Raw genomic sequence first — 24,277 nt, 5'->3', positions numbered from 1 at the left:
GCATTCAGTTGGTGGCAGACATTCTTCTAAATAGTTATAAAGTTTTATTTCATTTGATTCTTACAACTACTGATTAGGAAAATGAGGCAGTTGGAGGTTAAGGAACTTGCCTGGGGTCACCAAGCTAGTAAGTGGCAGTTCTAGGGTTCAGACTCAGGTGGTTTAAATTCTGAAGCCCACACTCTTACTGAGAATGCTGTGTGGGCTCCCTACAGAGCTTAATCCCCCAAATCCTATGACAGAAATATGCCACTATTCTCTTTTTCTGGATAAGAACACAGAGATTCAGAGAGGTAAAGTAACTTGCCCAAGGACACACAGCTAATGAGAGACAGAGCTGGGATCTGACACCAAAGCTCGTGCTCTTATCCATCCTACAAACAGCCTGGGAAGACCTGCTCTGTGGAAGGCCCTTTGTTCTACATTCCACCAGCCTTGGCTGATGGGAATTTGAAGGGTACAACATAAGAGTCTGTGGTTTGGATTTTGGGGGGGGAATTGGGAGGAAATGAGGGGATTCTATTCCTCAGGTAAGAGAGTTTGCTTACCAGGCATAGTTTAGCTTTGTCAACACCCTCCAGACAAAACCCACCAGGAATACACCTGTAGTCTACTGAATTAAGATTTCTTGACTCACTGCAGTGAAGGAGATGTACATCATGGGGTGCTGTTTCAGTAAGAGAGTATTAGGAAGGAATTATTACAGGATTTGGGTTGCGTTATGTGATTTTAAGAGGTTTAAGGAAGCAGGGCTTTGCTTTGGGTTAGATGCTGTCAGTAAGTTGGGATACTTCTGTAACTGGGGATCTTAATGATTGTTATCTAGAAGGAAAGAAGACTGGGTTGAAACTAAAGCTGTTACTGGTAAAGAAGTAGCAGTCACTCATGTTAGAGGGATGGTTAGTCTTTTCATGGTCGGGACAATGTTCATGTTTTGTGTGTGTTTGGACATGACAGTGGCATGGTCCTGTTTGTGTCTTGATCCATCACAGTCACAGAGTGACGTTGCCTGATGCTGATGTTCTGTGAAATGGGCTATGCTCAGCCAGGAACCCCAAGGCCCACCTGTGAGAGCCAGGCCAGCACCTAGCTGCCAGGGGACTGCTTTTCTCTTTCTCCCATTTTTTCTTTCTTTTGACCGCAACATGCGGCATGTGGGATTTTAGTTCCCCAACCAGGGATTGAACCCATGCCCCCTGCAGTGGAAGCATGGAGCCCTAACCACTGGACAGTCAGGGAATCCCTCTCCTTCTCATTTTTTAGAAGTCTTTCAGGTGCTAGAATTACTTAAAGCCTCTTCCAATTGTGATGTGTAGCGAATTTTTGGAACTTGAATGCCTCTTGAACTGTGGCAACTGGTCAGTTGTGAAGATATCAGTCTGGTTAGACCCAAAGCCAGGACAGTCCTGATGCTGACTAGGGAAACCAAGCGACTGGAAAAGCCACTCTGCTTAAGAGTTTTCTTCTTGTTCCACCTGGCATCAGGTCAAACAAGTGTTTGAAATTTTGAAAGTTTTTTTGGAAGCAAAAGGGAAGTGAAACCAAACTTAACCAGGCATCTACCAGGTTCCAGACACTGTGTAAGGGGCCTTTAACCTATTATCCCACTACCCTGGGAAAATTTACAAGTGAGGGTCAGAGGCCTTGGGAGGTCCAGGCACACGCCCAAGGGCACTCAGTGGGTCGGTGGTTGAGAGCTGGGATTTGAATCCAGGTCATCTGAGCTCCAAGCCCATGCTCCGCTTCATAGTACAGAACCCAGGCCTACTCAGAAGTCCTGCCATGCCATGGCAAGAGGTCAGTGTCGCCTTTCTCCAACATCCGACTTCCCAGCGGTCCCAAGGCACAGAGAGGAAGCAAGAGCCACATCCACAAACAGATCACAGAACGCGGATACCTAAGATTACCTTAGGTTACCTTCTATCTTCTACCAGAAAACACATCTGTATATACGCAAATGCAAATACTTATATATATATACACATACACAGTTTATAAACACACAAACACACATGTACATACACATACTTGCACACACACAGAGTTGACACCTCACCTATCTGGAATTCAGCTATCCAGCGCCCTCATCTATCCGGAACACAGCCGAGAAACAAGGGAGTAAGCAAAAAAGGCATCTGAGCAGCCAGATTAGATGTTTCAAAAGTCCATGCACTAAAGCTCATGCACGTAACTCCTAGGAGAAACCTTAAGGCCCCAACTCAGAGATTATTTTAATTCTATACACGATTTGAACAACTTGGGTCAAATGAGAAGACTGACACGGAGCTGCTATACGCAGGCAGAGCTGGTAAGAGCAAGCATGACAGACAACAGCTCACTAGCACGAGATGAGGAAATAATATAAAGAAGCAGACACACAAACCCTGGGGCCATTCACATCAGGGGCACCTCGGTCAGCCCTGAGAACATGCCTGCCTCCCGAGTACTTTATGCAGTGGTACTTGTGCACCATCACTGTGACTGTATCTTGTTCACGAGACTGTCTTGATGGAGGGTGGGAGATTATGTTTTGGAGAGAGTTCCGTCTTACGTATCTAAAATAAAAATTAAGTTTGAGTTCAAGAGGGAAAGCCAGTGGTCGCCAGCATCCTACAGAATTTAGGTCAGCAAATCTAGAGGGGGCTGGCCCAACATCTTAACTTTCTCGTCTGAATCGCGGGAGGTTGGAAAGCACGCTCCGGTTCCCTGCAGGCCCCACCACTGCCCTCTGCACAGAACTCAGCTGACTGAGCATTGCTGCTCTTGTCACTTATATTCCTGCCACTGGAACTTGTGCTTCTCAGTGTGAACCCTGAGGTCCCTGGGGAATCAGGCTTTCCAGAACAATCCACCCCCTTGCGGACTCTAAGGAGTGAGCTTATAATATTTGAATTTCGTTCATCCTGTTTTCCTTCCCCTCTCTGATCATTCCATTCCACTGAGATGAATGAGATTTTTTCCTTTTGTAGGCACGAAGCCCGGTGCTGCAGATCATAATATATCCAGGGTGAACCAGGATTTTCCTTAAAAGACCCCCCAAAAGATATGAGAACTGGCAAGATGTGCTCAAAACCAATCAAGGTGCCTCAGCCAGTGCCTCCTCTTTTGCAAACTGAGATCAAACAAAAAACCAAAAAACACAAACAAAAAAAGAGAGAGAGAGTCACACCATAATTGCACAGCACACCTTCCCTGTACCAAACCCGGAGGCTGGTTGTCTCTTTTTAAACAGGAAGTAGCAGTCATTCTATGCGGATGGGCTGGCCAGCTGGATGTGAACGTTACCTGGCATGGCATCCATGGAAATGTAGGGCTCAAAGGGAATGGCCTTCTTCCTGTTACGTGTGATTAAGAAGACGCCCAAGAACGCGATGAGGCACCTGGGGAACACAGATGAGGAAGACAAACAAGACCAGGGTGAGGTTGGGAGGGATGCTTTCAAACGTGGGTAACGAGGAAAAGGGGGAAAGAGGGCTGCAGGCTGTGGAGTGGGGGCTCGCTGCTGAGGAGCCCTGAGAGGCAGCCGGGCCTGTGATCAGCAGCGAGCAGCTGTGAGATGAGTCATAACAGCCCGTGCAGCCTACACAAGCCTCAATCAGAACAAATCAGGCCCTCCTGGGCCAAACCCTCACAGTTCTTCACCTCCACTTACCCTGCATCTCAGAACTCTGCCTTTAAAAATGTGGGGTTTTTTTTTTTTTCAATTAAAAAAGTTCTTTATGGCCTAAATTCAATCAATACAGGAGCAGAGAAAGTAAAAATTTAAACGCCCCTGTTCTCCCCCCAACCCCCCAACCACAGGTGTATGTTCTTCCAGCCTTTTTATTGTTTTTTTCTTTTCTCCAGAGCTGAGATAGACAAGCACACTTTCTAAAAATTGAGGTCTTATTTATATGCAATAAAATGCACAATCCCTAAATGTGGAGCTTGATGAATCTTACCTGTGCACACACTCGCGGGATCACTGCCCAGGTCATTAGAGAAGTCATTTCCATCCCTTCCACCCCAGAAAGTTTCCTGTGCCCCTTCCCAATTCACGCGGACCCTTCCCCAGAGGAAACCACTGTTCTGACATGTGCAGAATCGATCAGCCTGTTCTTGAACTTCTTGTGAGCTAAACCTCACAGTGTGTTGTCTTCTGTGACTGACTTATTTCACCTGATACATGTTTCTAAGATTCATCCACTTCATTGTGTGTATTAGTAGTTCATTATTTTTAATTGCTGTGTTGACCCCACTATCTGAATATACTAGAATCTGTTTCCCATTCTTCTGCTGTATCCCGTTGGGGCATATAATGAATAAAACTACTATAAATATTCATGTACAAGTCATTTTGTCAACATATGTGATTAATTTTTTGGGGTCTATATCTAGATGTGGACCTGCTGGATCACAGGGTACACTATATATTTTTAAAAATGTAACTTTCTTCCTTCAGTGTATCCTAGACATGGTTCTACCTCAGTACTTATAGACTGATCTCAATTTTTCAAAATGGCGGTATGGTACTTAATTATATGCAGATAGTGTAAATTTAACCTGTATTTTACTGATGGGCATTTAGATTACTTCCAATTATTTGCTTATACAATTAATTTTAAAAATAATAAACACCCTCATACATGTCGTTATGTCCATCATTTACTTTTCTGAGGCAAATGATTAGAAATGGAAAGCTGCATCAAGAAGCATGCTCATTTAAAAATTTCACTGATATTGTCAAATTGTCCTCCTGCATTAAAGAACTTCTCACACAGGGGCAGAGAGCTGGTCTCCTCATCCTCTTGCCAATATGGGACATTACCCCTCCTGTTAGATTTTGCAAAATGATGGCATCTCGTGTAGCTTCAATATTCATTTCTTTGATCAGAGGTGAGGCTGAGAGTCTTTTCATGGGTCAAATTGTGATGTGTTCAAAATGACAAGGACATTAAAGCCCAAAAGAGAAGAAAGGAAAAATAAAGCCCTTTGGGGAGTGAAACGCTCACCTCTGGGGACAAAGCTCCCACTGCCAGCTGCTCTTCCGGCTCTAAGGGACTGCCTGAGAGGCTGCAGTGGGGGTGGGGAGAGAGGCGCAGCCTGCCTGGAATTCGGGGCTGGGGAACAGGAGGGGACTCACCCCAGTGCAAACATGCAGACGTGCAGCACGTCCTCCCCGAGGAAGTCCAGGTAGAAGATGGCGCCTGAGCAGCAAAGAACGGAAAATGCAGGTGAGCTGTTATCAGATCAGCTACTCGCCACTCTGTCTAGGATCTGGCGAAGCTGCCGTCTCTACAGGAAACCAAAGGGATCCCAGAATACTACGACAGCATCTAGTAAGATCTTAGCAGACTGGAATAAAAGCTATTTGGGAGAACAGGTTGTCTTCTCTTTCTCCCTTTCCTAGGCCCCTCTTACCTCCATCTTTTTTTTTCTTAACTTTTTATTTTGACATAATATTAGATGCACAGAAATAGTACAGAGTTCTCACATACCCTTCACCCAGCATCCCTCAGTGGAACGACGCTATGAGCTAAACTAGAGATCTTACTTACCAGTTTTTACACACTCTTTTCCTCCCTCTTTCTTAAGATGGAAAATCAAGGCTTTGTGGTTAAGCTGTTGGAGTTGTGCAACCTCACGTGGCCGGCAGTTGTCAAGCCTTACAGTGTGGAAGTGCCAAGGGCCTGCCGCCCTCACCCTGCATCCAGCCATCTGTCTGGACTCACTTCACCCCCTGGGCTTCCTGCTGTACCCGGAGCTCCTGATTCCCTGCCCGACTTCGGACTCAATCACAGTGTTTCTATTCCTTTTAACCTTGCCTAGACCAAAATCATTGACCATGACTTACATCTCCGTATGAGGTTAGCTTTCTGGTGGCTCTGGGTCAAGCCCCACTCGATCCCTGGTCCCGCTCACTTCACAGGCCCTGGCAGGCTGTGTGCCCTCTTGTTCTGACCTCTGTGAGCAGGGTTTGGGCACTGCTTGTCTAAAGTACAGTGCAAAGCATACGACTTTTCAGCTGGGCCTTCCTCAAAGGGAGGCACATTGGGTCTTACCAGTCTTTTTACTCTGAAAATGGTAGTCAGCATTGCCATTCAAAAACAAACGAACAAACAAGCACTGAGATAGATATATATATATATATATATATATATATATATATAGATATCTGTATCTATCTATCTATCTATGTATTCATGATCTCTAAAAATTATATGGGAGAAATGTGTGGTCACTCAGCCAGTGGAGGCTGTGGAGTTAGCAGACGATGGTAAACACTGTTAAAAGAAACTTCGCACAAGCAGTACAGTAGGGAACATTTGGACTACACATACTTCAGTTCTAGGAGGAAGTATTATTACTCCCATTTTATGAGGCTCAGAGGGGTGAAGTGATTTTCCCATAGCCACACAGTTCCATGTGTGTGCTGGGGTGCAAACCCAGGTCTTTCTGGCTCTAAATCTTGTACTTTTTCCATGAGACCACCTACAACTGTGCCAGGCAGAACGAGCCAGCAGAACTGGCCTTCTGACAGAGGCGGTACCCCCTCCCTCCACAGTGGGGTAATGTCCCTGCGGTCCAGGGAGAAGTCAGAAGCCTAGGGACCACGCCCTTACCTGCTGTGATAGCCACGGTAGTGGAGAGAATGTAGCCCACACTGGCAATCAGAGAGGAGTCGTACATCTGTGAGGCTTGACCTAAAAACCTTCAACACAAAAGCGCTCTGGTCAGTGGGCTGTGGGGATGCTGGAAGGCTGAGATGAAAGCTGATGACCACTGGCTTGGTCTGAAATACGAAGATGAGGAGTGAAGGAAGATTCGCTGGGTTTATGAAGATGCCAGCCGTGTGTGCCTCCCGGGCTGGGGCCCGAGCTTTGCTCCCGTTCTTCCCCTGGACACACAGCCTGAGGCGCATCCCCCTTCCCCGTCCAACACGCCTGACCACATGGCTCTCCTCACCGCGATGCCCTGCTCCTCACCGCTGTGTCCCCTGCATCCCCAGCCCACTAAAAAAGCCACGGCTGATCCCTGAAACACTCCAAGAAACTCTTGCAGTGCTGATCACATCCTGCCTTATGTTGTAATTATCTTTTTAAACAATTTTTCTTCTCAATTCAACACTCACTGCAATAAATACAGGAAAAAGTGAGAGGAAATTAGAGTCACTGCTAATCTCTCCACCTAGGATAAACCCGCCAACATTTAGGAATATATCCTTTGTCCATTCTCTGCGTGGCATTTTGGTTACTGTTGCAAAGTTGCTTACGTGCTCAGCCCCCAATTGTCTGTTTACCCCACTGTCCCCCAACCAGGGCTGTGAACACCTCGAGTTCAGTGACTGCTGCTCAGGTCTCTATGCGTGGAAGGCCCAGCACAGGACGGTACACAGCGGGCCTCGGTGCGTGTGTGCTGACTGTGAGGGAGAAGCTTCCTGAGGCGGGTGGGGCACCTGATGATCTCTGTAACCCCTGGAGGGCACAGCGCAGAGCCTTGCACTGGGCAGGGGCTCAGGAGTGATGACCAGAATCACTGTAGGAAGACTACGCATAGTAATAATTGGCATAATAATAGTAAGAAAATTCATAAGAGAAGCTACTCGTTACTGGGCGTTATCCTGTATCCTATTAAGAGCCTGATGGGATTCTGACAGGTAGGGGCTGTTGTTCTTCTCATTTGCAGACGGGGAACCTGTGTCTTAGAGAAGCTGAGGAGGAGGCCTAGAGCAGAGGGGTGAGGGGCGTGGCATGGGGCAGGAGCCAGACACCTAGGTTGCAATCTCAGCTCCGCCACGTCCTGGCCTCTTGCAGTTCCTTGCATGCAAAATGAGGATGATGTCATCGCTGTGGCGCTCCAATGAATTCAAGTTCACATGAAGGCAGTGAGAGCAGCGCTTGCACTGAGCACCGGGCAGCAGCGGTCACCCCTGTGATCCCCAGAGGTGCCACTGGTGGACGGTGAGCCCCAGTGGCTGGAGTCTAGGGCCTGACCTGCTCCATGCGCCACACTGAAACCTGCACCGTCCACCCTCCGTCCCCAAGCAGATCTGTCACATGCTCACCCAGGCCCCCTGCCGGGCGCTGGGTCTCAGCCGTGAACAAGGCCCAGGCCTACCCCCCAGAACTGCTGCTTTTGAGGGAGAAACCATCACCTTGCTCTTCTACTTGGAAAGATTTCCTGAGGACAAGAAGTGACAACTTTCTGTCTTCCACTGGGCAGACAAACAGGTGCCTTATAGGGATGGCACAGCTTCTTCTGAGGTCCCGGAAGTGGGCACCTGCCTCGGTCCAGATGGAAAGCGAAGCTGCCTCTGATGGCACGGTTCTCACATGTTGAGGCAGAGGGGAAAATACACCCACTCCAGGCTTTTCAAGCGTCACGGAGCCGCTCCATGTGATAACTCGGCAAACGAGCAACCCCTCTCTCTCCACAATGGATGCCAAACCCTGGCGGCAGGCTGCATTTGAATGTTCTACCTTCCCTACAGCTTCAAAAACAATGGCAAGCAGGCCCAGAAGCTGGAAGAGACCTTTGTGGGGAGGCCCAGCAGGAAAAGAATTTGCAACTCACGCGGCTTGATAGACGGCAGTGGCCACCATGCACACGAACATCACATAGAAGATGGGGTAGTCGAGCTGCAGGTTCCCCTGTATGGACAAGATGAGCATCCCGGCCACAGCCTTCACCGTCACCACGGTCATCGAGCCTGCGGAAGGATAACAAGGTCGTGTGGGAGCCTCAGAGCCATGGGGGTGGGCAGGCGCTGAAGGTCAGTTTATAACCGCACAGGACTCAGTCACCAAGGCAGAGGCAACATGGGCAGAGCCCAGCCCGTGCTTTACACAGTGAGAAGATGCTGTTGGCATTGGTTCTTTTCTACTCTCCCATGAAAGCAGAGAGGGAAAGCAAAACCCTGATAGGCATTTCCAAGTGTCCCTTCTAAACTCGACCAAGAAAGGGCAGTGAGTTCACTCTGAACCCCAGAATGGCAGTGCTGTGTCTGGAACACAATGTGAGATCAAGACAATCTTTTAATATATAAATGAACTTCTTCTGAGTATCATTCTCACGGCAGTCACAGGAAAAATGTGGTGTGTAAAGAGCTCAGGAGTTTCTTGTATTGTTTTTGTGGATCTTTTAAAATGCTTACTCACTCGTATTTTTAAAAACATTTCTTTAGAACAGAGGTCTCCACATGTTTTGGAATGCATACCCCCATGCAAATGTACATACTTTTCAAATATATATACATTTATTTATTTTAAAATTATGGCCATGTAACACTGCTTATATGGTATGTACATTATAAAACATGTGCAGGAAATATACTTAAAAGGTGGAGATAAAAATAAATACCAGGTCTAATATTTTTTCTTCCCATACCCCCAGTGGACCGTCTTGCTCACCTCACCGTGGGGACCACTGCTTTACCCAGTGCTGCAGAAACGACTTCTAACACTCAACTGTCAGATCCCCCTGTCAAAGCAAGAATTAAAAGGAACTCCCAAGTATGGTACCAATGAAGTTTCTTGTTCTGGCTGAAATGATCTGCTTTCCTATTTTTCTCAGCTTCTGCTCATTTTGCCTTCTCCTACCAATAGCCCAGACACGGTGGCTTCTGGGACCCTCAGTTACTTTGACTACAGTTTTCAAACATCAGCAGCCAGTTAAGACAAGCACCTTCACCAGGCTATCCCTGTTGGTGAGGAGGGGATAGAACGGGACTGGCCAATGTGCCTCAGAAGCTTCTGACCTTAGAACTCACCAGGAGAGAAGGTTTTGGGATTGTGGTCTTCCATCTATTTGCAAATAAAATCATCAAGGAATGGACCAACCACTGCGTCCTGCTGCAACAGGAATGCACCTCTAGAACATGATGTTTGGTGAAAGAGGCCAGGGACAAATGGCCACACAGGGTATGCTTCCGTTTATATAATACGTCCAGAAAGGCAAATCCATAGAGACAGAAAGTAGATTAGTGATTGGCCAGGGCCTGGGAGGATGGAAAAATGGGGAGTGACTGCTAGTTGGCACAGGGCTTCTTTTTGGGGTGACAAACATGTTCTGAAATTCGATTATGATGATGGTTGCATCCTCTGTGAACACACTAAAAATCACTGAATTGTGTACTTTAAACAGGTGAGCTTTATGGTATACAAACTATATCTCAGTAAAGCTGTTAAAAAAGATGGAGCCCTGTCCTACAATGGCACACACCTGTGTGGTTTACTGCCTGTCACTGGAGTAGGGGCTTGCTGTCGGAAGGACAGAAGGAAATAACACACATTGGGGACCGCTGCTCATCTCATTTAATCCCCTCTCCCCCTCTGAGATCTGGGTGTTCTCTTAGGCCCATTTCTAGAGGACAGTGTGGCTGACACAGGGGCAGTCGCTAGGAGCCAGCGGCAGGGCTGCACCCACTATTCCTTCTCCAGGAAAACGGGGTGCTTCTCACAGCTCTGCTGAGTAAATTCAACTCTATGCGGGGGTACAGCCTTGCCCCAATCTGATTTAGGAGCCATTTCCCCCATTGCACCCATGCCTCTAAAAGGAAGAAAAAACAGAGAGAGAGCAAAATCGAAATCAGTTCTTGCCTTTGAATCCAGAGTTAAGTCTTAAAACCTCTGATAGGTCTTACACGGACCCCTTAGGGGCTCAGCTGTTGGAACCTGCTCCACCCCTGACTTCTCTGAAATAACCTCCTAACCCCCTACCCCCACCCTTCTTCTGCTTTCTTCTTGTCACTGTAATCGCCACTGTTCAGACTTAAACTAGCTATGTATTTGTCAACTCGTTTACTGTCATTTCCTCCGTTTAGATTAGCAGCACCTGAGGGGAGGGGTGTCGGTCAGGCTCGCTGCTCCAGCCAGTTTGCAGCACCGCTCCGGACACTGAGGCTCGGTATCTGAGCAAGAACACGGAACGCCATGAGCAGCACGATGGAACTGACACAGCCTGCGTGCAGTTAGCAGGGACCCAGCTCCTGCAGCCAACGATGCAGAGGGACCAGCCTGAGCCGGCCTCCAGTAGCTGCTGGGTCCGGAGGCCACAGCTCGGTAAACAAAACCCACGTTTCCTTTCGGTGCTACTTGGTGGTGGCCAAACTCAACCACCGGGACCCTCACTTACCAAGTAACGCCACCAAGAGGAGAATCACAACGATGTTGTTGGCATTCCTCTCCTTGTAGAAGTACAGCAGCAAGCAGAAGAGGATGATCTCCACGAGCTATGGAGAGCAGCAAGGGGGGAGCTCAGCGGGGGCCACAGGCAGGACCCGGAGACCCTGGAGGGCTGCGCTGGAGTTTATGCTGCAGGCTGCATCAGTCACAGGCCCCCAGAGCTGAAAGGGGACTGAAGCGTCCAGCACTTCCCAAACCCCTGACAGATACCCTGTAGGAAAGGGGGGAACACTGACTCTCTCTAATCCCAGCACTGCGGAGGAGTTCACCTCGCGGTGGAGCTCTCAGGGTGCTGTGCCGGCCTCAGGACCACCCTGTCCTGGATGGTCAAGATTTTTTATCAGGCCGAGCTGGTGTCTCACTTCACTGCTCCATGGTAACCCCCACTAAGACTGGGTGTTGGTCAAAGAGGGAGCCGCTTGTTCGCTGAGGAGAAGAGCTCTTTGGTTAAGCATATGAGAATACACACCACTTGCCCGCCAACCAAGACTCTGCTACGTGCGGCTTGGTAGAGTGAGAAAAGGGGACATCTGGAGTGATCCAGTTCTGAGCTTGGATCTCTACACTAGTTGTGTGGCCTTAGGCAAGCCACTTAGCCACTTCAGTTCTCTAAACCTCACTTACCTCCTCTGTGAAAAAGGGATAAGAGTTCTTGACTTACAGGGCCACAATCACAACTTATACTTAATGATCTCATAAATCTGCCAGGCTCTATTCTAAGCATTTTATCTTAACTCATTAAATCAGCACAGTAATTCCACGAAGTAGGTACTACTGCAATCCCAAGCTAGCAAATGGGAGAGCTGAGATTTGAACCCAGATAGTCTGGGTTTCTGATGTGCTTTCCCACTAGGCTGCCCTGCCTGCAGATGGGGGCCCCGTGCCTGGTGCTCAGAAGGTGCCCCATCAGTAGCATCTTACCAGACAACAGCAAGTTTGAGAACTCTGAGAAGTTCCCTGCCTTTGCAGCAACAGCTTGTCCTTTCTGTTCCTTAAAGCTCCAGACTTTACCCAGGAGGTGAAGCCAGCCCAGCCCCCAGTGAAGCTAAAGCAATGGCTCAGCTCCGTTTGCCTACCCCAACCTCCTATTGAAGTTTATTTATCATAAAAACTTATGCAGAAACATTAATGGGCATTTTAAAAAGAAAACATTTTTAAAATTCCTTATAATTAGAGACCATAAAACACAGCTGCTTTCACTTTCCTGTTTCACTGTCTTTGTCACCGTGAATACATATTTTATCTACTTGTCATCATAGTCAAAGCACAATTTTGTGCGGGGCTGTTTTTAGTTACCATAAACAATTTTCATGTTTTATGGAGTTGTCCTAATTATCTTTAATGGCTGCAGAATACGCCATCAAGCAGATGTACAGTCACTCATCAACATTCCCAACCGATGTGCATGCAGAGGGATGGGGATGGCCAACTTCCCTGCCATTCTTCATGATGCTTAAACGCACGCTGCGAGGGCACTTGGCATTCTATCGCGAGATGGCTGTGTATGTGTTGGTGCCTCCTGATGGACCGCAAGTTCTGTGAGCATCTCATTTAGCTTTTATACCCAATGTCTGGCACAGAGCAGACACTCAATAAATGTTTACTGAATTTGGTTTGGCCGAATCTTTCCAGCAGGCAGCACTGCCTCCCGGTCACGATGGAGGAAGACAAACTGAACTGGTCACTGAGCACCAGTCACGTGCTGGGTGGTTCCCGCGCCACCTGTGTCTCTCCCGACAGCCACCCCGGGTCCAGGGACCCTGCTAATTTACAGAGAAGGAGACAGAGCATGTGGCTAAGTGCCTTGGTTAAGGCTGCACAGTATGTAATGGACTCAAGCCCAGGACTCTCTGAAAGAGAAGCCTGTGCTCTGAGGTCAAGCTTTTCCTGAAAAGGTGGGTCTCTGGCTCTGCCCAGCAGACACTTTTCCACACCTGCCACGTCAACACTGGAGCTGGCTGGCGGTTAGGGAGATGACACAGCCCCAACCTTGAGGAAATCTATCCTCTGCCTTGCAGACAATCTGAGAAAAAAGGACGTTCGGGGCCTCTACAGCAGACCAACGCTGCTGGAGTCAAGGCAAAACAGTGAACACCTTCGTTAGGAGGCCATGGTGACACGTGAGGCCAGGCAGGCTGGATTCAGGTCCAGCTCTGCTCTCATGGGACTCTGAGCAAGTTCGGTAATCCTGAGATCCAGTTTTCTCATGCACAAAATGGGGAGAAAAACATCTCTGTTCTAGGGCTATTGAGGGAGTCTGAGATGTGATGAAACAAATTTTCACATACTGAGGTCTGGGGAAGTCATTCTGGCTTTTACATGATTTAACTCAAATTTTATGCTAACTAAAACAGTCTGTTTGTGGCTATCAAACATATATTGTACATCTGCTTTAATTATTAAAGGGTACATTGACCAGAAGTAAAGAATGTCCATGTTAAAAATAAATACTAAATGTCTCCCTTCCTGGGATGTCAATGTTGGTACCCCTTCGACGATAACATTCCCTTCCCAGCTGTGTACATGCTTGAAGGAACCTATCCTGGACTTGTTTACTGTTCTCTGACCTGACAAAACATAAAACTGAGCTGAAAACCATGCTTCTCCAAAGCAGTTCCCCAGAGTTATCTGAGAGGCTGTCTCCCGGGCTACAGTCCTGAGTTTGACTCAAATAAAACTCTTTTAATGATTACTTTTGTTGACAGACAACACATAAAAAAATGTTTAACACGATGCCAGGCATGGAGCAGGGATACACCAGTAGCTTCATCTAATATCCTAGATGTTTTCCTTGATCAGTCTATTTGTAGACCTAACTAGGATGTAATTGGGGCAGAGGATTGAGCTCTGGCTGGGGGGTTTAGGAGATAAAGTTTCCAGTGTCTCCCATGTTTCTATCAGCTGTGTGATACTGGGCAAAAAGAAATAACATTCTATAACTGTTGAAAGTTTTAACTTTTTTTCTTACCATAACAGTTTTAAATGCTCACTGTAGAAATTCTGGATGCTATGTAAAGACAAAGGTGAAATAAAAATACAATCATAATTCCATCTCCCAGAGACAACTACTGATGGAGTTTCTGTGTTTCTATCCAGTCTTTCACAGATAATGTACACACCTACAAATACCTCTAAAAAAATCAAGTTATCATACTATACGTGCAGTTTTAGACATTACGCAGGACACAAGTGAAAAAAAGCCCTTCCCGAGAACCACACGCTCTCTACAAGCATGGCGCTCGGTGCTGTGAAATACATCACGATTCCCGTGAACCCTGTCTTGCTGGCAATTCAGGCTTCCAGTCTCTAGGACTCCATCCCCACCCCCGCCATCTCAGGTGGAAGGACCAGAGGCGTCTCTTACCATGTATAGGAGAAAAGGCCAGCTCACAAGGTGTCTGATGATGTTCTCGCCTGTCATCTTCTCGTGACTGTTGGGTGCAAATGTCACCAGCAAGTAGGTGCCCACGATGGCCAGACCGCAGCCAACGAAGGATAAGATGTAGCGCCCTGCAGGGAGGGGAGGCTGTTACAGGGTTCACTGAAGGTGCCTGCCCCAGGCCAGCATATGCCGTGGGGGCAACACATGAGGACCTGCTATTGCTTGAATTTGGGGTTTTTCTTTACTTGAAAAAAAGTAGAGTATCTTCCTAAATGTCATTTTTTCCCCTATTTTTTGGCTGCGCTGTGGGGCACGCAGGATCTTAATGCCCCAATCAGGGATCAAACCCATGCCCCCTGCAGTGGAAACGTGGTGTCTTAACTAATGGACCACGAGGGAAGTCCTCTGTCATTTTTTAAAAATAACATTTAATGTTAAAAAAATTTTTTTAATGAGTTGTAGCATGCATACAAAAAGGACTTGATGAATTCTTACAAAGTGAACTCATCCACATAACCAGCACCCAGATGGAGAAAGGGAACATTAACAGGACCCTCAAATCCCTACTCATGTCCCCTTCCAATCGTTAGGCCCCACCTCCGAGGCAACACTTTGACTCCTACCAGAACTGGCTGTTTGCCTGGGTTTGTACTTTATATCAACGGATTCGTACAGTAGGTTTTCTTGTGCCTGTGTTCATGCGAGATTATGTTTGTGAGATTCACTGTCCTGTGGCCTATGGTGGTAGTTTCTTCGTTCTCACTGCTGTACAGTGGTCCATGTGAACAGGATACAGTTTATCATTTCTACTGTTGATGGGCACTTAAGTAGTCTCCAGTCTTGGGTTATAACAAATCATGTTGCTACAAATCTTCTTGTGCATGTCATCTGGAAAACATATGCATGTAGTTCTACTGGGTACCAAACAGGAGTGGAGTTCCTGGGTCACAGGAGATGCTGATGTTCAATTTAGTAGTTACTGTCAAATGGTTTTCCAAAGTGGCTGTACCAATTTCCATTCCCACCAGTAGAGTACAAGTAAAATTGCATATTTTTTCTTCTCCATTTTAGCCATTCTGGTATTGCACTCTGGTTTTAATGTTCATTTTACAAGGAACATTCTAAAGCTAGATGGGCAAGATAAACAAACAAACAAAAAAACCTCAAAAGCAAACGTTCAGAGCCTACTGTGTACCTTTAAACAACTGTCTTATCCTCTCCCAACTGGCTGTTCAACCTACTCCAAAGGGAACTATCTAAATACTATTAATAATCTATTCTACAGACCTGTCAAAGACTGTTGGTGGCCCAGGAGGCATGCTCCTGGGTGAAGGACCACAGTCTCCTGACTCTTCCCCAGGGTCCTGTCACACTTCAGTTGAACCCTGTGGGGTTGGTTAAAAGCCTCTGGCCGAGGTCGAGCGAGCCCAGCAGGCAAACTGAAAAGGGCTGTGAGTTCTGAGCTGCACATGTGGTGACCACAGGCCTCTGGATTTTTCTGTGATAGAATTAACTCTACCTGTTTCATTCCACTATCTCTAGGAAATGTGATACCATATTAACTGTCCCTTATTTTCATTCTAGTCCTCAAAATGTGTTCAAAAACCAGTTGTTCAACTGTTCAGTGAATGAATGAACCATGGTTAAACTCAACATGGTAAATTCTATGTAAATCGACTGTCTTAAGTTCTCTGCAGGCAGGGACAGGTCTTACTCATCAACATGCCTGTGTTGTCCAGCAAACCTCTAGCACTGGGCAAATGTTTGCTGAATTTAATGGAACTTTAAGCAGGGCAGCCACATACAGTTGTGCAGGTTGCTCACTGCACAAAGGCAGTGAGGAGGGTTAAAATCTAGCCCAACCTCTGCTCACCAAGCCATGTGTCCATGATACCCAGAGGGGCATCTTTTTCCAATTTACGTATGGCATGCCTCTCATTCCAGGACCACCTAGAATGACCCTGGAAGGGACATAAATTTCTACACTGGTCTCAGAACCAGCCCAGCCCTGCCCCTCCCCCAGCAGAATTACTACAAATCATTCTGAGTCTTTTGGTCTTTGTGGTGTCGTTTGTTTGCTGAGCAGTAGTTCTGCTTTTTTCAGTGCAAGATTCTTTTCTTTTTCTGGCCTCATCTTGCTCTTACTCTTACACCAGTGATCCAGAACAGTGGTTCCCAAACCTTGCTTTGTGTCTGCAGCATCTTGGGAGCTTTTTCTCCCTGACATTTGTGTTTAAAAACTCTCAGGTGCACAGAAAAGTTGAAAGAGTTGTATAGCAAGCATCCATAGTCCCATCACCTAGATTCTGAATTGACATTTTATTATACTTGCTTTATCACATATTGATCCATTTTCTCCACTCATTCATCAAAGCCAGGTTATTTCTGGATAATTTCAAAGCAAGTCGCAGATAAATATACTTCACCCTGGGGAGTGTCATAAGAATGCAAATGCCCAGGCCCCAGCCGAGATTCAAAGTCTCTGGGGATAGAGCCTAGACCTACCATCATGTCACTCCTTAACTCCTCAGCATGCCTTGTAAGGCTCTACATCATTCAGTCCTCCATGCCTCCTTGCTCTCGTGTCCTCCTTCCTCCTTAACTCACCACCTTACAGTTAGAATGGCCTTACTGATACTGGACACACCAACTTTATTCCTGCCTCAGGGCCTTTGCACCTGCTGCTCCCATTACATGGAACTCTCTGCCCACAGACCCTGGCATTGGTAGTCTCCTTAGTATCACTTAGGTCTGGGATCCACCTCTTAAGAGAGTCTAACTCTTACCCGTCTATGAAAAGTAACCCAATGTCACCAGTGCCCCACCAAAAAAATTCAATTTTCTCTGAAGCACTCACTAACATCTAGAATTATTTTCTTTATTTAGTTATATAGTTCTCCCCTCCAACACACAAACACATTAGACTGTAACCTCCATGAGAGTAGGATCCTCATCTGTCCTACTGCTATAGCCCCGGCACCTACAACAGAGGGTGGCACTTAGTAGGTAACTTCTTCCCCACTCCCTGGGTTTCTATGTGGAAGGACCTCCAAAGGACTGACACTTCTGCTTCTTGCCCCACTGGTCTGCATTTCTCGACTGAATGGAACTAATCTATCAAAAGAATTTAAACGCTCAGTTTTTGTTCTTTTTTCTCCCTTCTCTATCCCAGGATATATATGGCAGTAATTCTGGATAAGTGTTCCATTCTGTAAATCCAAATATTTCCTTGGGAACCTGGCCCAAGGTCTAGCTGTGGGCTGGGGCACACTGGGGGAGAGTGAAAGCAAGTTCATGTGGCTACATGTTCTTATCTAGCTTTTATTGGTATTAAAGCAGAACTTCTGATCTCCTGTGTTTGACTTCCTTGTTTAGTTCCCATTGCTTTAAAACTCAATTAGGGAAAGAGGGTGCCTTTTGTTGGGCCTCCTAAAATCCCAACAATAGATGTTCAATAAATATTGATTGCATGGAATGAATGAAAGCCCGTTTTAAAAAGCTGCACAGATGGTTCTGATGTGTAGCCAGGTTTGGGAACCACTGATTTAAAACCCAGCTCTCAGAAGCCTGATGACCGTGGGATATAGAACCACACTGGGGAGCAGGTGACAGATGATCTCTAAATTGAGGTGAGCTGGTTTTATGATGAAAAAAAGCACAGGCATAAAACTAAGAACAAGAGCTCAAATCCATGAACTTACGCAGAAAGTCTTTAAGTTTCCATTTTTCTTTGATGAATATGATTCCTATGATGGCGCTGGCTATAAAAAAAAAAAAGCACAGGGAGAAGAGCATTGAGGCTGCCATCAGTCAAATGGAGTCCCTTCACCCGTGCCCTTTGGGTTGGATCACTTGCATTGGAGCTTGGTACTTCCTAAGCTCTCATTCATGCTTGCAAGAGCCCAGCCCCTGTTATTCCATCTTAGAAACAGAGGCTCCTCTCTGAGCCTCCCTGAGGATTTCCCACAAGGCCAGGAACAACAGGGGTTGAATATTTGCGTGTGATAGGCAACTTACACAAGTTTTTTTCTGGCGTGTTCACTCTTTGAGGTGGGCACTGTTATGATTCCATGTGAAAAACGGGGACACTGAGCCTAAGAGAGGGAAAGGACCCCCTCAAGACCATGCAGTTGGCAAGGAAAGGCTGGGCTCGAACCTATGACCGTCGGAAGCCAGGGCTCTTGCTCCTTCACGGCAATGCCTACCTCTGACATTTCCCCTGGTTCTTTTCTCTCCCTGACTCTTGCATGTTCGCAGATGTACTCAAACTTCCTTGTAACTGTTCTAAGGACGGGGCTGGCATTCACCGTGAACAGACCTGGATTACTATCTCGGGCCTGCCTCCTCTGGCTGGGTATCCTGGGTGGGTCACTTCACCCGACTCAGTCTCCTAGGCTCTGCGATCGTGTGCTGGACCCAGCCTGCACCAGCTTGCTGAGTGTTAATGGTCAGGAAACCGTTGGTAGCTTGGAATCAGCCACAGTGTGGGTATTTACACCCTTTACATCAGAAACGCTACAAATCAGGTTTTCTTTTTCTTTCCCACTTTTCTGTCCCTTCCCTTCTTCCCTCCCTCCCGCCACCTCCTCTTTCTTTTCTTTTTCTTCTTCTTTCATTCCCTCTCTCTCTCTCTCTCATTGGTTGATTAGCACATCATTGAAAATACCTACTTCTCAGAGGTATAGGGGCAATTACATGAGATTATATGTGCAAATCATTTATCACACAGTACACGCTCAATTACTGAGCTATTATTATTATTATTATTAAAGTACCTGGAACAGTGACTAACAAGTAATAGGTGCCCAATAAATGGTGGTTATTATTTTAATATTTATTGATTTTTAATATCATTTTTCTCTGGGTGATTTAAGAAGCTATGAGAGCCCCTTAACCTCCAGAGGCCGATACCAGAAGTGTCATCACTATAATTCAGCCTATTTTAAAGAATTTGGTTATTTGACCCTTATTAAAATTCAAAGACTAATATTTAAAGTGCTTAGTCATTCAGTCACGTATTCCTCGTTGTGAATAAAGGTCCTGAGAGCCCTTTGGATAGATCAGCAATGGGCAGAGGACAAATCTAAATACCTGTTGGGGCTGGGCAACAAAGATGTAGAAAGTGGGCCAGATGTAAGACAACAGGGAGAAGTTGAGACTACGGCAGACAACTTGCCTCAACTAAAGGCACTCAAAAGATATTTTGAAATGATACTGTGTGGGAAAGATCACATCATGCCTGAGGACCTCAGTCATCTTGTAGGCTTCCTGTTTACCAACCCTGGTCAAGAAAAAGAGGGGCTTTCAATAAACAGGATCAGGGAAAGCAAATAGGTTTCTGCTCCTTTGCCAGCTCCTAGTAATTTGTAATGACTCCCTGAAGCTCTGAGAATTCTGAGGGCCCATCCAGGCTCACTATGATTGATTAGTGATGTCTGCCTTGGGTACAGCAGGGGCACATAATTGCCACATATATGCCATCCCTGGTATAGAAGAGGCCCTCTTAATTCCAGGCGGATTAAGATTCAAAACATGATTTTCTCCTTTAAGAGCAGAGAAGAGCTTCTTGGCACTGTAATGCATATGGAAGGAAACATTTCAAAGCAAGTTCACTGTCCCTGCTCCTGTGTACAAAAAACTGTTGTTCACTAATCTACTAACATCTTTTATTCAAGAAGAAAAGCATTTTTTTCCTAATTTTATTTTATTTGTGGCCTCATGGACATGAAAACGCCTTTGTCTTCTAGTTGGTTCAAACGTTCTGAAACACTGGTTCAGTGATTACAGAAATCATAGGAAAATGGCAGATGAGAAAGTTATTGGTGTTTTAAAAATGGTATCTAGTTGATGTAAAAAGATTAGAGAATAAGCTGAATGTGCATTTCTTAGAGGTGTGAAATACCTAACTCTGTGAAAGCTTAGTTTATCTTGATGGTGTTAGGATGAATGGGTCAAGGTTTATCTTTCTTCTGCAGTAGAAATAAAAAGCAATTCTGATAAACTTTCCAAATCTTAAACAGATTCTGGAGGTATATAGCCTAGTTTGCATCCCAGCCCTGCTCCTCACTAGCTGTATGATTTGGGGACAGTGACTTCACTGCTCTGTGCCTTGGTTTCCTCATCTGTAAAAGGAGGATAATAACAGTATCTCTCTCAAAAGGCTGCCAGAAGGATTAGAAGAATCACTATCTGTAAAGTGCTTAGAACAGGGCCTGCTGTGTATGAAACCCTGTGTAAATGTTAGGTATTATTATCAAAGCAAAATCTGGTTTGTTTTATGAGTCTCTGATCCTGGCTGGTCACAGAGGTGGGTGAGTCCCAGGGGAGGGGCAGGGTGAGAGCTGGGTCTTACCAATCACAGAGACGGCGCCAAGGGGCACGATCAGCGAGAGTGGGGCGAAGGCGTAGGAGGCAAACACGCCCAGCTCGCCCAGCAGCATCAGGAACAGGCCCAGCCACCATGTCTTGGTCTTGAAATAGGCCCGAGGGTCCTTGGAGCCCGCAAGGCGGATGTGACAGTACTTCTAGAAATCCGAGAAAGAATGCCATTTGTCCAGATCTCTGGGGAAAAGATGCTAATATGCACAAACTCCAAGTCCACCCCCCACTTTTAAAAAATAGTTTGGGGAGATCTGTCAGGTTTTATTGGAGTCCTCACTCAGAAGAGTAAAGTGGTAGTGATTGAAATCTTCTGTCGCTATTCTGAGACAGTAATTCTCAAACATGCTGGGAAGCCTTAAATTCCCTGGGAAGCTTTGAAAAAATACACGTGTCTGGGCCTCATCCTCAGAGGGGAGGTGTGGGTGAGGCCTGGAAATGTGCATTTCTGATGCACATCACAGGCAATGAGCCGTCTGGGGTGGGAGCCACCATCTAAGGACCCCCAGCCCTCGGGTTGACCTTCTCCCTCTAAGTGCAATGCCCAGGAGTCGCCATGTCCAGGCTGCTCACTTGGATACACTTCTTTCTGTAGAAATGCTGGCGGTTCTGCTGGGCAGCCCTGTGGATATTAATGGACCCTGCCCTCCCTTGGGTGGATACTTGGCCCAAGCATGGACAATATTCCTGGTTCTGCAAATGTGAACTTGGGACAGAGACCCTGAGGCAGTGACTAAGGAAAGCTAGAAAGGCATGTTGACTTAGAGGGTCAAGGCTGCCATGTGGGTCAGACCATGATGGGGGCTGCGTAGAAGCAGATGCATAAGCAAAGGTGCTGGTCTGTAGAGAGAAGAGAGGGGACCAGACAAGGAGCTAAGAGACCACACAACCTCAGAAACACACATGTGTGTGCATGTGGAAGCAGAGTGTTCATGCGCCTGCCCCAGAGAGGCAGAGCGGCTCGCTGAAGCTGGAAGCTGGCAGCGCTGGGGGAGAAGGGTTGGCCAGCGGGCTGTGGGATTTGTCCTACTGGCAGGTGTCAAGTCTTAGACTGGCTTTCCCAGAAGCAGTCCCTGAAACAAGGGCTGGGGAGCAGGGAGTTGATTTGGGAGGTAATTCTGGGAAGTACAAGTCATGGAGTGGGAAAGCGAGACAGGGAAGGGAGGAGGACCAGTGAAGGGTACATTCACAGGTGAGCTGGTGCTTTGGGCAACTGGGGCTCAGTCCCCCTGTGAACTCCCCCTCAGAACCATTCTACCCAAGGACGGGGGCCTGGGGCATTTATCCACTGACTCCCATCCCGCACTGGTTAAAGGCTGCCCGGGGCATTAACAACCATCACGGCACCCAACGCACACTGCTGGCTTTCCAGCTGCACCTGCGGCCAGCAGGGCCAGTCCCCACAGTGCTGTCAGCTAGCTCTAAACCACAGCTGCCTGTGAGCTCAACCAGGCCGAGGAGATGTGGGGCAGGGCGTCCACAGCAGCTGCTCCAGGGCGCCCCTCAGGGACTTTTAAGTAATGGAAAGCACTGTCTTCGTAGTTGAGGGGTGATGGGGGATGAAGTGGGGGCAAAGAATCAAGAGAGATTCTGGAACAACCCATAAGGTACTGTCCCTGTCACGGGATGCAGTAGGCAACATCCCAGAGAGGAGCAGCCAGGCCTGCACCAGATACCCTGGCTGTCGGCTGTATCTCTGCCCCAAGTGGTGCTGGGGACTGAAACATACCTGGAGGTTAAGTGCAATGCTGACCACAAGGTGCCCGAAAATTGCCAAGAGGGCGCCGATCAAGTTTTCCTGTAAGGAAAGTTCACAGGAGCAGACATGAGCTGGGTCTGAGCCAAAGGGGGTCCCAGGACACATTTGAACCTAACTGTTTGCTGTCCCAAAACAAAACCAGAAAAACATCCATCACAAAGCCATGCCCCCCTCAAGCTGCCTTGCTGGTTTACAGAACACGGCCTGGAAACATCTACCAGAAAGCACCACCCTTCGTCCGCCGGTCACAATGATCTGATAAGGCCTAAATCTGCTCCACCAGTGCCCTGAGTGTATTGACTTGGCACGGTCTTGCGCAGAAAAGCAACATTCAGAAATCAGAATTTACAAGAAAAACACAGGCAGGGAAACTATATGTCACCTAATCAATGGAGTCTTCCTGTTCCCAGAGGGGTCTCAATGAGATTCTTTTAAGTGACAAAGTTGCTTAGAGCACTTTTAATTATTTAATTTATAAAAATTTAATTTACGTCACCTTAAGAATGAGGTTCAGATTCCTTAGCGTGGCATTTTTTAAAAACTTTATATAATGATTACCAAACATATATTCACTGTAGATTAGGAAATATAAATGAAAAGAACAAAGCAAGAAGATAAAAAAGCCACCTGTCATTCTGCAACCCAGGGACAGTTACTGCAAACATTTCAGTTTTTGTAAAAATCTTTTGCTGTCCATAAATTTTGATGGCAATGGCAATGTTAATTTATTTTATAAAAATAAGATTATAATTTGTTTTATAACCTGTTCCTTTACCCAAGATATTATAAATACATTCCCTTGATAGGCATATCTAACGCACCATCTTTAATAAATGTCAAATAATTCTTCATTTGGATGTGCCACATCTTCTATCATTGCTTCTCTATCATTGGGTACTTGGGCTACTTCCTTTTTTAAAAACAACGCTGTGATTGAATATCCTAGTTCATGCATTTTTGTGCATTTATGAGGATTATTCTCTTGGGATAAATTCTTACAAGTGGGACTGCTGGGGCAAAGTGTATCTGGCCCAGCATTTAAACCACACTATGTTATGTCCCCAACACACCCTCCAGCGTTATTCCACTAAACACCAAAGGACTGCCTCATTTTAACCCAACAGGAATCCTCTCTTCCCAGCATGGGCTTTCCCAACGCCCCCTCCGCTCAAGAGTCTCCTCCCACTGGTTGCCCTCCCTTGTGAAATCTGCCTGCGATTTCACAGGCCCGAGCGAACCAGCAGTGGACATCAAGACAAATTCAGTCCAGTAAAAATTAATTAAAAAACAAAAAGACAAACTCAGTCCTTCAGTCCCTCTGGAAGGACAGATAATCAGCAGGCAGTAAGGGATAAAGCCAACCCTCTATCCCGCCTCCTGCCCTCCTCTTCCTTCCCTCTCCTGGAGTGCTGAATGCACACAGAGCTGAGGGGGCCTTCCCAGAGAGGGGGCAGTCACTGTGGGATAGGGCTGGAGGAGGGAGGAGGAGCCCTGCTGGTGGAAACCGCCATGACTGTCCCTGACTTCTCCCCCACAAGGTGCAGTGCTGCAGCATAAAGGAAAGATGCTGAGCCGGGTGCCAGAAGACCTGGGTTC

The 24,277-nt window shown here is 46.7% G+C and overlaps 1 protein-coding gene across 2 annotated transcripts in view; it reads right to left on the bottom strand.

Moving 5' to 3' along the window:
- The window catches only part of NIPAL3 (NIPA like domain containing 3), a 51,061-nt gene that overhangs the window by 4,750 nt on the left and 22,034 nt on the right, over positions 1–24,277 (bottom strand). The window contains exons 3-11 of one of the 2 annotated variants that reach the window (XM_057700254.1): positions 22,652–22,720; positions 20,897–21,068; positions 18,246–18,305; positions 14,527–14,672; positions 11,113–11,209; positions 8,554–8,689; positions 6,603–6,691; positions 5,123–5,186; positions 3,286–3,380 (exon numbers count right to left, since the gene is read on the bottom strand). In XM_057700254.1, coding sequence (XP_057556237.1) covers positions 3,286–3,380; positions 5,123–5,186; positions 6,603–6,691; positions 8,554–8,689; positions 11,113–11,209; positions 14,527–14,672; positions 18,246–18,305; positions 20,897–21,068; positions 22,652–22,720 — 928 coding nt within the window. Of the gene's footprint in view, positions 1–3,285; positions 3,381–5,122; positions 5,187–6,602; positions 6,692–8,553; positions 8,690–11,112; positions 11,210–14,526; positions 14,673–15,167; positions 16,253–18,245; positions 18,306–20,896; positions 21,069–22,651; positions 22,721–24,277 lie in introns of those variants that run through there. The other variant, XM_057700248.1, reaches the window with a different exon arrangement.

The sequence above is a fragment of the Hippopotamus amphibius genome, chromosome 1, assembly GCF_030028045.1.
Source record: "Hippopotamus amphibius kiboko isolate mHipAmp2 chromosome 1, mHipAmp2.hap2, whole genome shotgun sequence".
NCBI classification, from domain to species: Eukaryota; Metazoa; Chordata; class Mammalia; order Artiodactyla; family Hippopotamidae; genus Hippopotamus; species Hippopotamus amphibius.
Note: the sequence above shows the minus strand (reverse complement) of the source record. Positions and strands in the feature narration are given on the sequence as shown.